Below are 14,754 nucleotides of genomic sequence, written 5' to 3'. Positions count from 1 at the left end.
AAGAGAATAATACTTAATCAAAAATGCATTAAAATTATTAGATCATAGCATATGAAATAATCAGCCTCTACCAAATGCCACTTAACTGTTTGATCTCATTGGGAAGGTGCCATCAGCCATAAAACATGTATTGGTAAATCACAACATTATCAAGGGGGAGAAAAAAGACCAGCAAGTATTATTTTGTAATTTGCTGTTCATGTCCCCTGCCTCTGTATTCAGTTCATCATGAAGTTCTATCAGTAGCTTTTTTTCCAGAAAATGTCAGATATCATCCCTTCTTTTATCATGCTGTTCTGGCCTTTGTCATTAAGTAGAGTTAAGGCTGAGTCCGGACCTGGTGGCATGACCTGAAATGCAGTCTTGATATTTTCTCTCACCTACTGGAAGCTTTCAGTGGCTCCCTACTAGCCTGACCAGAAAAGCCCAGGAAAGATGAGTCAGGCTAGGCTGTGAGATGGTGAGGACAGACATCCCTGGGTAGCTGAGCTGGCTTTAAGACTGGGTGTGAAGAAGGGAAAGAAAGGGAGGGAATGAAATTAGCCAAGGCAAGAAAGGACAAAGGGAGTTCTAAACTTGGGGTTTTCAAAGTCCTTTTGAGGTAGGCGGTGAAGATTTGTTTTAGTGAATGGTACTTTCTCTTTGGTTAGGGCTGTAAAATGATAGAGTACAAGTCAGCTCAAGTTGTAGATTATAGATCTTTTTAGGGAGACACTGTTCCAAGCATTTTAATTACTTTGAATTGCTCATCAGTCTTATTTTGGCTATTGCAATTCATGAACTAATTAAGGAACTTTGTCATTTGTCTCCATCCTGAGGTTATTTGTTTATCGTTGTCCTCCCACCCCACCCCAAGCTAGAAATCACTCATTTTAAAATAAAAAAAGCCAGATATTTTATGAGAGTTACTTCCAGTTCTAAAACATTGTTGCCCTTTGAAGTTTTAAAACAGACTCTATAGTAGTTTTTGATAGAAAAAAATCAGATTTTGTACATGTATTCAAATTTGGTTCTGGATGTTGATTATCCAAATTGGAGACTAACAGTTTTATTTTATTGATTGCTAAGCAGGACTATAAATCTCAACAAATAAAATGCTTTGTATTTACATTGGTATCTATTATCTTAGTCATCTTTGTGTGGAAAACATGGAAACAACTTTCTGTTTATAATGATATTGGTTAAAAATTTAAGGATTCAACTCATCAATAGATATAATTTTAGTAAATTTTCTCCCTTTGTTTTTTAAAAATTATTAATTTAATTTTATTTATTATTATTTTAAAATTAGCTATAGGGCATGTGAACTCACGAGAGAAGGAGAAAGAGAGAGAGAGAGAGAGAGAGAGAGAGAGAGAAAGTAAGTGAGAAATCACCCCCCAAGGGGAATGGTAATGCCACAATTCCTTCTCCTCCACCCTCCACTCTATTCTTGGGGCTTGGGGCATGCACACACACACGCACACACGTACACTGACCAGAAAAGCCCTGGAAAGATGAGTCAGGCTAGGCTGTGAGATGGTGAGGACAGACATCCCTGGGTAGCTGAGCTGGCTTTAAGACTGGGTGTGAAGAAGGGAAAGAAAGGGAGGGAATGAAATTAGCCAAGGCAAGAAAGGACAAAGGGAGTTCTAAACTTGGGGTTTTCAAAGTCCTTTTGAGGTAGGCGGTGAAGATTTGTTTTAGTGAATGGTACTTTCTCTTTGGTTAGGGCTGTAAAATGATAGAGTACAAGTCAGCTCAAGTTGTAGATTATAGATCTTTTTAGGGAGACACTGTTCCAAGCATTTTAATTACTTTGAATTGCTCATCAGTCTTATTTTGGCTATTGCAATTCATGAACTAATTAAGGAACTTTGTCATTTGTCTCCATCCTGAGGTTATTTGTTTATCGTTGTCCTCCCACCCCACCCCAAGCTAGAAATCACTCATTTTAAAATAAAAAAAGCCAGATATTTTATGAGAGTTACTTCCAGTTCTAAAACATTGTTGCCCTTTGAAGTTTTAAAACAGACTCTATAGTAGTTTTTGATAGAAAAAAATCAGATTTTGTACATGTATTCAAATTTGGTTCTGGATGTTGATTATCCAAATTGGAGACTAACAGTTTTATTTTATTGATTGCTAAGCATGACTATAAATCTCAACAAATAAAATGCTTTGTATTTACATTGGTTTTTATTATCTTAGTCATCTTTGTGTGGAAAACATGGAAACAACTTTCTGTTTATAATGATATTGGTTAAAAATTTAAGGATTCAACTCATCAATAGATATAATTTTAGTAAATTTTCTCCCTTTGTTTTTTAAAAATTATTAATTTAATTTTATTTATTATTATTTTAAAATTAGCTATAGGGCATGTGAACTCACGAGAGAAGGAGAAAGAGAGAGAGAGAGAGAATGAGAAAGCAAGCCACCAGGTCCAGGACTCAGACCTCAGTCAGCCATATAGGAGTACAGTGCCTTAACCACGATACTGAATTTGTACATATAGTGACTAGGATTTTCATACAAGTGCTATTAACAATGGGGACAATGGACTGTGGGGTAGGATGAATATAGGTCTCTCAAGCAAAGTTGGGGAACTTCAAGAGGAAATAGTTCACAACAAAAAGGTAGAGTTTTCTAGACTGGGAATCTTTGCAAAAATAGAAATATGAAAATATTTAGAGCTTTTGAAAATAATGAATGGGAATAATGATGATGAATTCATTATCAGTGAGGATGCTGAAATCTAATCCCAATCTTGTTAATGTAGGCTTCATTGTCATAGATATGAAGTATATCATGGTGCTCAGTGCAGAGTTAAACACTATTTGTAATTGTTCTTAGCTTAGGTTTTCAGGTACATCTATTTCATATAAACGTATACATATGATCACTATTTTATGTGGCTTCTGGATGAATTTTTACTAATACAGTGTTCCAAATCTTCTGAAAAAGTACAATGGGTATTTTAAAATACCAATAAACATTCTTTTAGTCCTACACACACACACACACACACACACACACACACACACATCAATTCATACTCTGATGATATTTGTCACTTTGGGGAATGAAAAGTGGGTTGTTGGAAATTAGAGACGTTTCTTTTGGAGTATCCCATGATCTTCTCTTTGCTCATTCTCACTGTTTGTCAAGATTAAAATTGTTTGCTATGGACACCATTGTTCCATCAGTGTCATTTCCTTGTGATCATGGAATGCTAAAGCCAGCAGGACCCATGAGAAAATTTTCCTTAGTCCTAAGATTCCATTGGGTAACTCCTTACAAATACTATTTGATTAAATTCATTCAGAGTATAGATTTGATTAAGGAGGAAAATGTTGGAGGGAAATTATTTTGTAGCCACTTTCTCATTAAGAGTGAAAAGGTAAGTCTATGTAAAATTCTACTTTTTCAATCAGTGTTAATTTTCTAAAAGAACTCGTGGTGTTAATAATTTAGTGCTATGCTTACAAGCTTCACATCTATTGATTTTAATTGGAGTTCTGCATCCAGAAGGAAGATAGGCAGGGAGCAAATCAATCTTGTTTTAATCCAATGCATTTTAATAAGTGTGCTAAAGATTCACCATAACATTGCCCATGATAGTTCGATATTTGCTATAAGGGGCTGCTGCCTTAGACTCTAACCAAAGGTGTTCATTTCTGAAAGTATTAGAGTGATATCCTTTTATTTTACCTCTAGTATGGATAGCATAAAATGAGGTGGTCAGTGTCCATCACTTTAAAGTGCTTTGTGTGGTTGATTAAATAATAGCCTGGATAAATGAGGATACCTGTTTTGTCATTTACATATTAACAGAATCTTTGTCTTCCTTTTCCCCATTTCCAAATGAATATTTTATAGTTAGGGCTTCTTATGAGCCCAAAGCCATATTTATGTAACATCCTGTCTAGTCGGTAATAATCCCTTTAACTTTAACATTAATGCTATGGTTAAACCTGACCCCTAGTTGAATTGTGTATTTCTATATGTGTTTAGCCCAGCTAAGCTAAAAGAAATGTACAGCAAAGTGATATGCAAACTGTGGCTCTTTTGAGGCCTCTAATCTTCACGTTAGACTCTGAAATCACCCTAGAGCTCCAGGACACACAGTGGCCATATTGCTGTGGTTAATAGTGATTGCAGATATGCCTTCAGAATCAGATTTGCTTGTGCCATTGATATGCATCCTTGTGTGTGTGGCTACTACCCACTCTTCTTTGGGTCAGGCTCCATATTATTTCACAAAGTGCTGTTTTATAAGCTAAAGCATTCTCCAGTTGAAAGAAGAAAATTTCCAAGTTGTCATCTGGGAAAAGTTTTTATGTTAATCACATGTGAGAATAGAGATTGACTTAAAATTTCATGCCATGTTAACATCCTTTAGTTTATTGAACATAATCTCTAAAAGTCAGAAATCAAATTGCAAATAAAGTTAAAAATGACAGAATACCCTAAAAGTTCATCTAAGGAGGACCCCAGGTAAATACTCTGCAAACATCCAAGGGCCGCAACATGTAAAAGCACTGTACTGGCTACTGTGAGGGTATCTAGCATTGAGTAAGATGGAGCTCTCTCTTTAATGAGCTTACTGTCCAAAATAGAAAGGTTATGGCAATGAAAGAGAGAGCAAATGTAATAAACTGTGGGCTCGAATGGAAGCTCAAGCAAAGGCGGCCTCTAGGAGGGCAGAGGATGAAGCAATGGATTATTTGAGTAATCAGGTTCCCCTAGGAGGTTGAGAGGATTTTTCGTTTTGTTATTTTTCCTAAAGAAGCTAGGATTTCCAGAGATGGAGGTCAAGCCGGGTATTGTAGACTAAGAAAATGGCATGAGTTAAAGTCACTAAAAGAAGAAAGCAGAGTTGTTCCCTTCATTGTATTTATGTTTGTTTGTGTAAGCTACTTTTTAGTGAAGCATTGGGCTTGAGATGTGGTAAGATAGCTCTGGAATTTTCCCTTTGGGCACTTAGGTATATTGGACCTTTGAGTTCTATGTATAGTTAAATATAACTCACTTTCTGAATACTGCTTTACATTCTGAATTAATTTACTTCACAACTAAAGGAAAGGAAGACTAATAGAATCTTAGGTCCTGTATGTGCTGAATCCCTGATTCCTCTTGACTTTCTTAAGGACAGTCACTCATATATAATGGGACATGTTCAATCTGAGAGGCAAGAGATCAATTTGGACAGTAACTCGCTCTGCTGCTTTTTATCCTTCATTGGCTTCTAGGCCTACTTTGTTACAGTATCAGAGAGTTGGGGCTTGAATGCAGTCTATTAGTAATTCTGGATTTCTTATTTGTACAAGGAGCTAGTACCTATTTTTCATTTTGGCCGTATGACCAGTGCCAGTTCATCCCTTACATTATGTTTCAAAACTAGGGTTGGCCACTGATAAAAGGGGATAGAGACTTAGCTTTTAATACTGCACAGTGTCACACAGTGTCAGAACAGTAAAGGATCTAGACATCAGCGAGTCCACCTTCATCCCTCGTTCTACAGAGGGCAAGACTGACATTTAACCCCTGATTTCTTGTCATTTCCAAGATGAACAAAATTAGACCAATTTTGCCTGACATCTCTGCTCTCTTTACCTCTGTAATACTTATGAGAAACCAGACCTCCTTTTTCCTTTAAATGATCATAAGATCAGAGAGAAATGAGCTAAATGGCACAATGGAATTTGCATCCAGCATTTATCGTGATGATCACCTTGACTTTTGGTTTATTAAGAGATGAACATGATTGTGTGCAAGATGTTTTCTTCCCTTATCCATGGACGTAATTACAGATTTAAGGGAACTTCAGATCCCAGAGAGTTAATTTAAAAAAAAAAATAGTTACTTCCTTTTATTTAAGAGGTTTTAGATCCAAGGATGATTTACCTGGCTTAACAAAATACTACGACATTTCTGCTCTCAATAAAAACAACAGGAATGTTGGAAATATCTGGGAAATGGAGTTAATAAAAGTGCTACTTGTTGTGACTTTGGTTCTTCCTTAAGGATTTCTAAGATGGGAGAAGTTATAGCTAAATTTCTTCTCATTCATTCTCTATTTCATTTTTCTTTAGCAAAACGTATGTGGTAAAGTGACAGTAGAATCAAAGAAACATCTTGGTCTTTTTTTTTTTTTCCAATTATAAAACTGAACTGCCTTACAAACATATGTAAAGAACTGCTTCTTCACATCCTAGAATGTGTCTCCCTTGCTTCACTGTTCTTTCCCTCTGATCTTCACTTGCGTAAAGAGAAGAATGCAAGTTAGGAGGCAGAGGAAGCTCTTCTACCCCCTAGAGTAGGAGGAATTAAGATAAAGGAACATTATCAATTATTCTTTTGTTCTTAAGGATGAAGTAGATTCACAATTATTCATCAGAGGGAACTCCTCAAACTGCTATGATATTCCTGCAGCTATGTCAAAACCTTTTGCAATAATTTCAATGAAGTTATCCCTTACTAAAATATTTGCATTGTAAGTGTTTTGGCTAATAAGCTGCATTTAAAAATAGGAATAGTAAAATAAAGGGGAGATGAAAAAGTACTCATAAATTTAATTTTATCCTTGCTTTATAAACGCATTTTTCTTGTTGCTAAACACAATATTACTGAAAGTTTAACGGTTGCCTTAAGAGTACAAAATAATACTGCGTGAGACCTTTGACTTCCTGCTTTGCTATTAAGATGAGGGCTGCAGCACTGCTTCCTCATCAATCTCAAAACTACCTTTTAAGTGGGTGGGTATAGACAGTGACTCAATGGTGAGTTGATAAAATGCTGTCTAGTGACCACAAAGAACCCCAAAGTTATTGTGACTACATTTATAGCTACATTTTATTTATCTCACCGCATACACACACAAATCTGGCTGTTTGACCACTATTTTAGGTTACAAAGGTGAGTTATAACCTTTGAAAGAGTTGTAAAACTGTGAATACATCAGAAATGTAGGCAAACTAAGTATATTTTCTTTATAGTTGGTTAAATATTTTGAGCTCTCATTAACATGGAAATAGGAACTTAAATGACTGAAATTTGACCTCAAGCCTGGACAGACATACCTAATTTTCATCTTTTATCTTAGTTCGTATTCTATCATATGCAAAATATAGGGAAGCTAAATATTTTTCATCAGAAATTTTTATCATAGTGGTCTCTTAAGAATTCAATAAAATTGTATCAAATACTTGTAATATGAACCTCAGGTTGTGTAAAGTAAAAACATCACATTCTTCAAAAGTTTAGAAAAATTTATGGGGAGAAAATTTCATCCTCCTCATTATTAAAGTAACCTGAACATTCACATGTTTTTTAGAACAATTCTAGGCCTTCATAAAATCTAGCAGAAAATTAACCATCAATGTTCAATATTTTTAAATTCTTGGACAATTTCATCAAATTATGAATCTTTTTTATGAGTGAAATTGAAAACTTAGTATTGAAGGTTACTGAAGTCCATTATAAATCATAGATAAAGCCAGAATTGGAGCTGTTGGCTTCCTGACATCGGATCCTATGGGGGAATCGTGTTATGGAATACCATTGCTACTTCGCCTCCCTCACTCTAGAGTCTAGCCTATTCCAATCTGGTTACTGACATGGGAAAAAAAAAGTATGGTAACCTTGTAAAGTCAAGACTACTTGTAGAGTCACTTTTCTTTAAGGTCATAACATGAAATACTTGGGAATTGTGAATATACACAGGGGCCAATCATTTGCATAGTGGTTCAGTTCAGAAATGGGAAGAAATTAATGTCAGAACCAAAATCTCTCTAGCTGCCTCAGCCCTTAGTAGACCATTCTGCTCTCTAGTTTTGTGAAATCAAGTTTTTTAGACTCCACATAGAAGTGAGATTTTGGGTGTTTGTCTTTCTGAATGTGGCTTATTTTACTTAGCATACCGTCCTCCAGGTTCATCCATTTTGTCGCAAAATTTCTTTCTTGCAAAGAATTATTTTACTTAATTTATCATCATCATTATTATTTAATTTGACCAGAGAGAGACAGGAGAAGGGAAAAGTAGGAAGGCAAGCCTCCAGGTCTGGGAATCGAAACATGGTCAGTCATGTGGGAGTCCAGCATTTCGATTACCACGCCTCTGCCAGCCTGAGGATACAAAATTTCAATCAGGTAGAAATATCAAGAGATCTGTTGTGCAACATGGTAGTGAACAACAATATATGGTATTCTTGAATGATGGTGAGAAAATGGGTATTAAGGGTTCTCATGACAAAAATGGTAACTGTGAGGTGATGCATATTTTAATTAGCTAGATTTGTTTATTCCACAATGTATATATATTTCAAAACACTGTATCATACATAGTAAATACGATTTTATCCCTCAATTAAAAAATAAAATCATGAAAAAGAAAGAAAATGTCATTTTAGAGAATAGGAAAATGTCTTTCTAGAGAATAGGAAAGTCCTATTTTAAGTTTTACAAATTCTACTTTTCCATGAAGTTTTTGAACTCCCCCTTTTTTTAACAGTATATATATTAATAATTAAATCCTCTTGATTCATTTCATCTCCAAGTTAGGCACTTTTAGTGTACAGAATTTGATGAGACCATATAGTTTGCCTGGGAAAAATAGGGATGATGAGTTCTCTATAATCGAGAATACAAATTTCACATCTGTCTGCTCAACGGTTCTCAAATGCTGATCACAAGATCAGTAGTGCCAAAATGACTGCATAAGCATTGTTTGGGGTTCTTTTTAGAAAAAAACTGATTGGGGATCAGCAGGCGCCATGACGTTTGGAGCACTGGATCGAGCATGGCCAACTTGGCCATTTGAGCTCTGGGCCTGGTGGCTTGAAAAATAGCTTGGTGTGTGTGCATGCATGCCCAGAATCTGGAGAGAAGAATAAAGGAAAAGAAATTGTGGTGTGGCCATCCCCCCTGGGGAACAATTTCTCACGTTTCCTCCATCTCTCTCTGTGTCTCTCTGGTGAGCACATATGCCTATAATACCAACAAAATTAATAATAATAATCAATTACTGATTGTAAGGTGACAATCGCAAATATTTAGAATCCATAGTTTGGGGTGAGGTCTAGGTGACTGTGATTTTAAAGCTATACCAATTATTCTCCGGTAAGGCCAGGATTTAGAGAACCTTTAAGAGTTCTTAGAGACTTCTGTTTTTGTTTAAGTTAAGTATCCAAGAGGCTTTCTTCCTTCTGTCCCTGACACTCCACAGGAGAGGAGCAAAATTACAATCTTCCATTTTTTGCTTTCGGGCTTCCTGAGAGAATTTCCAGACTGAATAGTTGTTTCAGTGGTCACTGTACCTTCTCTATAAGACATATTTGTGACAGTATACTTAGAGCTGAAGGGTGCAAATTCAAGTCAGAGGTTAGGTAAAGTGAGTCGAAGAATAATGTGAGCGTCTTGCAGTAGATCTGTGAGATTTTAGTGTTCATTTTTGTGGGGCATATAGAGATCATCAACCATTAATTGTAAATCAATAATGAAGTTAATTTTAAAGCTCCTATTTACTACTACAGATCTTAGAGCTTCTTCCTGGTCAGGGACTTTGAGGGAAGGCAGTGCAAATACAGATACAGTAGCAAAATGTAATTTTGCAGTAGAGGTACAGAAATCTAGACATTTTAATATCTTTTTTTTTTTGGAGAGGTTTTTCGCTATAGGGTGCGTGCGCTCGCCAGACAGAGAGACATAGAGACAGAAAGCGAGAAATCACCCCCCAGGGGGGATGGTCACACTGCAGTCCCTTCTCCTCTGTTCTCCTCTTGGGATCTTGGGCACACACGCACACGTGCCCGGCATGAATTTTAACCCACCAGGTCCGAGACGTGAACCGCGGTCAACTACGTGGGAGTCCAGCGACATAGCCATTACGCTAACTGCTGGTTCCCACATTTTAATATCTTAAAAGAATTTTTGATTCGAGGAAAAATGGAGCTGACGACTATTTTCTGAGAGGCTTCAAAGAACAATAGGAATGGTTGGGCAAACTATTTTCTATTTTTTTTAATTGCCAGAGAGCTTATGCACTCACCTTATGAGAGAGGGAAAGACAGACAGACGGACAGACAGAAAACACTCTCCAGCGGGGTATGGTCATGCTGTAATCCCTTCTCTTATTCTCCATCTAGTTGGGATTTAGAACATACATGCACTTGCACCTGGCCTATTTTTCAAGCCACTAGTAGTGAGTGGATTTGAACTGAGGTCAGCCTTCGAGATCTGACTCCTTTAACCACTGGGCTACAACGCCAGCCTACCTAGTTTATTTATATTGGTGTTTTTTTTTTAATTGCATCATTTGAGATGTTAACCATTTGTTTATTTAACTTTTTACCATCGTACTAAAAACCCGAAGAAATTTTTAAAAAGTTTTTGTCATAAGGAACGTGCACTCACCTGAGAGAGACAGACAGAGAGTGAGAGGGAAAGTGAAAAATCACCCCCCGGGGGCGATGGCCATTCCTACAATCCCTTCTCTTCCATTCTTCTTCTGGGATGTTGGGCAGGCACGCATGCACATGTGTCTGGTGTGATTTTCAAGCTGCCGGGTCCAGGACTCAAGCCGCGGTTGGCCGTGTGGGAGTCCAACGCCTTAACCACTATACCTTAACCACTGCTGGCTCCAGGAGATCTATCTTAATAAAGAAAGACCTAAGATACTTTGATTTAAGATAGGGGAGGGGGATTTGAATTGGGTAGTTTTTATTTACCAGTGATTCAGAAATTGATAAGTAGGGCAGCTCACTCTAACCTCAGATAGTTAGAGAAGTGTCATTATTCTAGTGAAAACTTGCTTTCATGTTTCCTTCCACTCTGAAAGTTGATGTTTTATATGAGACATTTTAGAACCAAAATAAGAATAAGAAATACAAAAATGTGTACATGATGGGTCTTCATCTTTTTCTGTCTCCAGCTTGCACCTCAGTTGAAAATCATAAACTATATTGGTGAGTTCGGATTCACTTCAGAGCTTCTTTATAATTTTAAATGTGACTTGGTTTTTAAATCTTTGATTTACATATTTGCAGGGACCCATTTATTATAGAAAGCAAGGAACAGCTGTATCCTCCCCAGGGTTGATTGTTTCAGTCAAATCTTTTTAGAGCACTAATTAGGAGGATGAGGATTTAATTTTTGTTTCTTTACAACAGAAGATTCTTGTTATACAGTTAATGAATACATACACTTCTCAGGGTGTGTTATGAGAAGATGCATACTGTGAATTTTTAAATTAATGGTATATTTTCAAATTTTAGAATTATTTTTTAGCTGTATCAGAAAAGCAAGTCCACTGAATTTAGGAAGTCATAGGTAGGTGAACTCTTCACCAAGCTATGTTGGGTATTTTTGCCACAAAGTAGTAGAGACAAGAACCAGCACCACAAGTAGGAAGAGGTAACTGGGTTGGCCATGGTGTAATAGTCATCATGAAGAAATGCAATGGCAATGTCTTAGTAAGAGAGGACACCAAGGAAGTCAATAAGTATGGTACTCGAGTTTAAGGAGGGTATTATAAAAAACGTGGGCATTAAAGAGGCATTTGCAACCAACAAGTCTGAGCTCTTTTTCAGCACTCAAGTGGGAAGCTCAAGATTTGCTTCTTTCATCTGAGTGCACTGGATGTGGGGCAAGGGGATAAGGGGTTAGATACACTAGTAGCTGACAACATCAGAGACCACTGCTTAGAAAATACATCTCTTAGAAATGGCAAACATTCCAATGAGGGAGAAGCTTATAAAAGAAGCAGGTTGGGGACCAGCAGTTGGCATAATGGCTATTTTGCTGGACTCCCATGTAGTTGACCGTGGTTCGAGTCTCGGACCCGGTGGCTTAAACTCACGTCGGGCGCGGGTGTGTGTGTGCCCAAGATCCCGAGAGGAGAATGGAGGAGAAGGGATTGCGGCATGGCCATCCCCGCTGGGGGGTGATTTCTCGTTTTCTGTCTCTATCTCTCTTTCTGGTGAGCACATGGGCCCTATAGCAAAAACATCTCCAGAAAAAAGAAAAAAAGGTTGTATACAAACTATTATATTTTAGGCTGGTTGAAAATTGAGAACTTGCTTAAATTCTTTAAAAGCAATCATAAATTTTTAAGTTACTCAAAAGGAAGAAGTTTAGTGGAATAGTAGTGGATCTATTCGGTAATCATGGTGCAAAGAACTTGCTAAGAGAAAAATAATAAAATGTAATCCTCTCTGTCTAATAGTAGAAGATATAAGGGATGGGCTAATTCTATACCTGTCTTCTGCAATTAATGATCAAGTGAAACCAGGCAAAATTGTAGTTAGTGAACAGATATTTTAGGTCCCACTGACAAATTAGATATACATAGCTCACCAGTACTATCAATACATAGCATCCTCCTATATTTTGAAGGAAACTGAAGTTAATTTTTAAACTGGTAAAACACTTAATCGTAATTAATAATGTGCTTTTTGAAAGACAGTTCAAGGGGTCAGCAGGTGATGTGGTTAAGGTGCTGTATTCTCACATTGTCGACCACAGTTTGAGTCCCGTACCTGGTGGCTTGCTTCCTCACTCTCCATCTCTCTCTCACACATTTGCCCTATAGCAAACCTTAAAAATAGTAATAATAATAAATACAATGAAATAATTAATATATTTTTAAAAAGGGATGAAAATCTTGAGTTTCTGTTTGATTGGCAGTATATCTTCAACGTTATATGTAAGGATAAAGACTGTTCTGTGGGGGGACCAGCAGTTAGCGTAATGGCTATGTCACTGAACTCCCATGTAGCCAACCACGGTTTGAGTCCTGGACCAGGTGGCTTAAACTCAAGCCGGGCACATGTGTAAGCATGCCCAAGATCCCAAGAGGAGAATGGAGGAGAAGGGATTGCCACGTGGCCATCCCCCCTGGGGGGTGATTTCTCACTTTCTGTCTCTCTGTCTCTCTCTGTCTTTCTGGCGAGTGCACGTGCCCTATAGCAAAAACCTCTCAAAAAAAAAAAAAACACACACTTCTGTGGGAATAAAATTTTAATTTTTAAGTGTATGTTGTAAGAGAAAGGGTATTTCTGAATCAGGAAAAGACAGTGAGTTTATAATTCCAGGCCACACTTGTACATTTGTTAACCAAAAAACCTATGCTTTCTTCCAGACTTTATTGTAGAAAAGTGTTAACTTATTCTTGATCCTACTGTAATGTGAGTTGTGAAAGCTCAAGATATTACCAGTTCCTCACAAGTACTAGCATTCGTAATAAAGGCAGAGAATCTTATGTCAACCACCAATGAAGCAATGAGAGTATTACATACATATAGGATCCCAAGTAAAGAAAAAAGATCCCAAGTAAAGAAAAAAAAAAAAAAAGACTTGTAAATCCTCAAGTCTTTTGTGTTCTACGTTTGGGAGTGTAGGTGGGGTGATTGGGATCTCCAAGATGGAAAGAGAGAAAGAGAGTTAAAAGGTAATATTGGCAGAAAATTAGAATATTTTTCTTAAATGATTCATTAAGCTAAGGCTTAGGTTAGGGGTTCTCTAAACCATGGCTATCCCCGGATTAATGTGCAAATTATATATAATTAGCTGTTTTATTTCAAAACATGCCTGGTCCTTTGGCAGGCGTCAGAGACAACATTTGCTGTATGGGATTCTTTGTGGTAGCTAGTAGGATCCGCAAAGTCCAGCTAGTGTGGGTGATCCAGGTGGGATTACATGCGGGGAGTCAAAAGGAGTTTGTATACTTTTAAAATTATGTGCTATTGTCTTATGTGACTTATTTTCTTTTCTTTCAAAAATTTCAATTCAAAACATTTGTGTTCTTCCTTTCTCTCTCCCTCTGCCCCCTCAGAATAATATAGCAGATCCAGAAGAACTGTTCACAAAATTAGAACGGATTGGGAAAGGCTCCTTTGGAGAAGTTTTCAAAGGAATTGATAACCGTACCCAGCAAGTGGTTGCTATTAAAATCATAGACCTTGAAGAAGCCGAAGACGAAATAGAAGACATTCAGCAAGAAATAACTGTTCTGAGTCAGTGTGACAGCTCATATGTAACAAAATACTATGGATCATATTTAAAGGTAATGTGTGTGCTATATTATTTAAGTCATAAGGTATTTTCATTATGTTTTCCGTTTTTAATTCTGTTTTTTGAAAGACAATGTCTTAAATTAAGATTTGGCAGCCCTGAACCTCCAGGCAGAATCCAGCTCCATGTATAGTGCCAAATAAACCGCTGTTAGATTTAACAGCTGTATCCTGAATGCATCCCAGTACTCAGCTGTACCCTTTTCCCACACTTGAGCTTTTGGTTCTATGGAGGAGCAGAAATGCAGCTGATCCTTAAGACATATCCATAGTCAGAAAAGAGTTATCCCTCTGAGTTCCTACACACTCTTCTCCACGGTTGCGTCTGTCTCTGTCTCAGAATGGATACAATATGTAAGTATGCCACTTCTTCCATAGAATTATGGTGGCTGTTTGCACGTTGCTCTCTTCCACCAGGTTGTGAGTTCCTTGATGGCAGGGAGTTGAGCGTAACCAATCTTGGTATTTACAACATTTAGCACAGAGTTGGGCACGTATTAAGCACATGATAAATATGAAGACTCCTCAAAAAATTCAGGGAGGGACCAGCAGTTAGCATAATGACTATGTTGCTGGACTCCCATGTAGCCGACGCAGTTTGAGTCCCAGACCCAGTGGCTTAAACTCATGCCAGGCGCGTGTGTGTGCGTGCCCAAGATCCCGAGAGGAGAATGGAGGAGAATGGAGGAGAAGGGATTGCAGC

General features: G+C 37.4%; 1 protein-coding gene across 1 annotated transcript in view; it reads left to right on the top strand.

Annotated features, from left to right (window-relative positions):
- STK26 (serine/threonine kinase 26) overlaps positions 1-14,754 on the top strand; it is a 57,606-nt gene that overhangs the window by 19,277 nt on the left and 23,575 nt on the right. Inside the window, exon 3 of the mRNA XM_006162610.3 lies at positions 13,814-14,044. Coding sequence (XP_006162672.1) covers positions 13,814-14,044 — 231 coding nt within the window. The remainder of the gene's footprint in view (positions 1-13,813; positions 14,045-14,754) is intronic.

The sequence above is a fragment of the Tupaia chinensis genome, unplaced genomic scaffold, assembly GCF_000334495.1.
Source record: "Tupaia chinensis unplaced genomic scaffold, TupChi_1.0 Scaffold140308_1, whole genome shotgun sequence".
Taxonomy (NCBI): Eukaryota; Metazoa; Chordata; class Mammalia; order Scandentia; family Tupaiidae; genus Tupaia; species Tupaia belangeri.
Note: the sequence above shows the minus strand (reverse complement) of the source record. Positions and strands in the feature narration are given on the sequence as shown.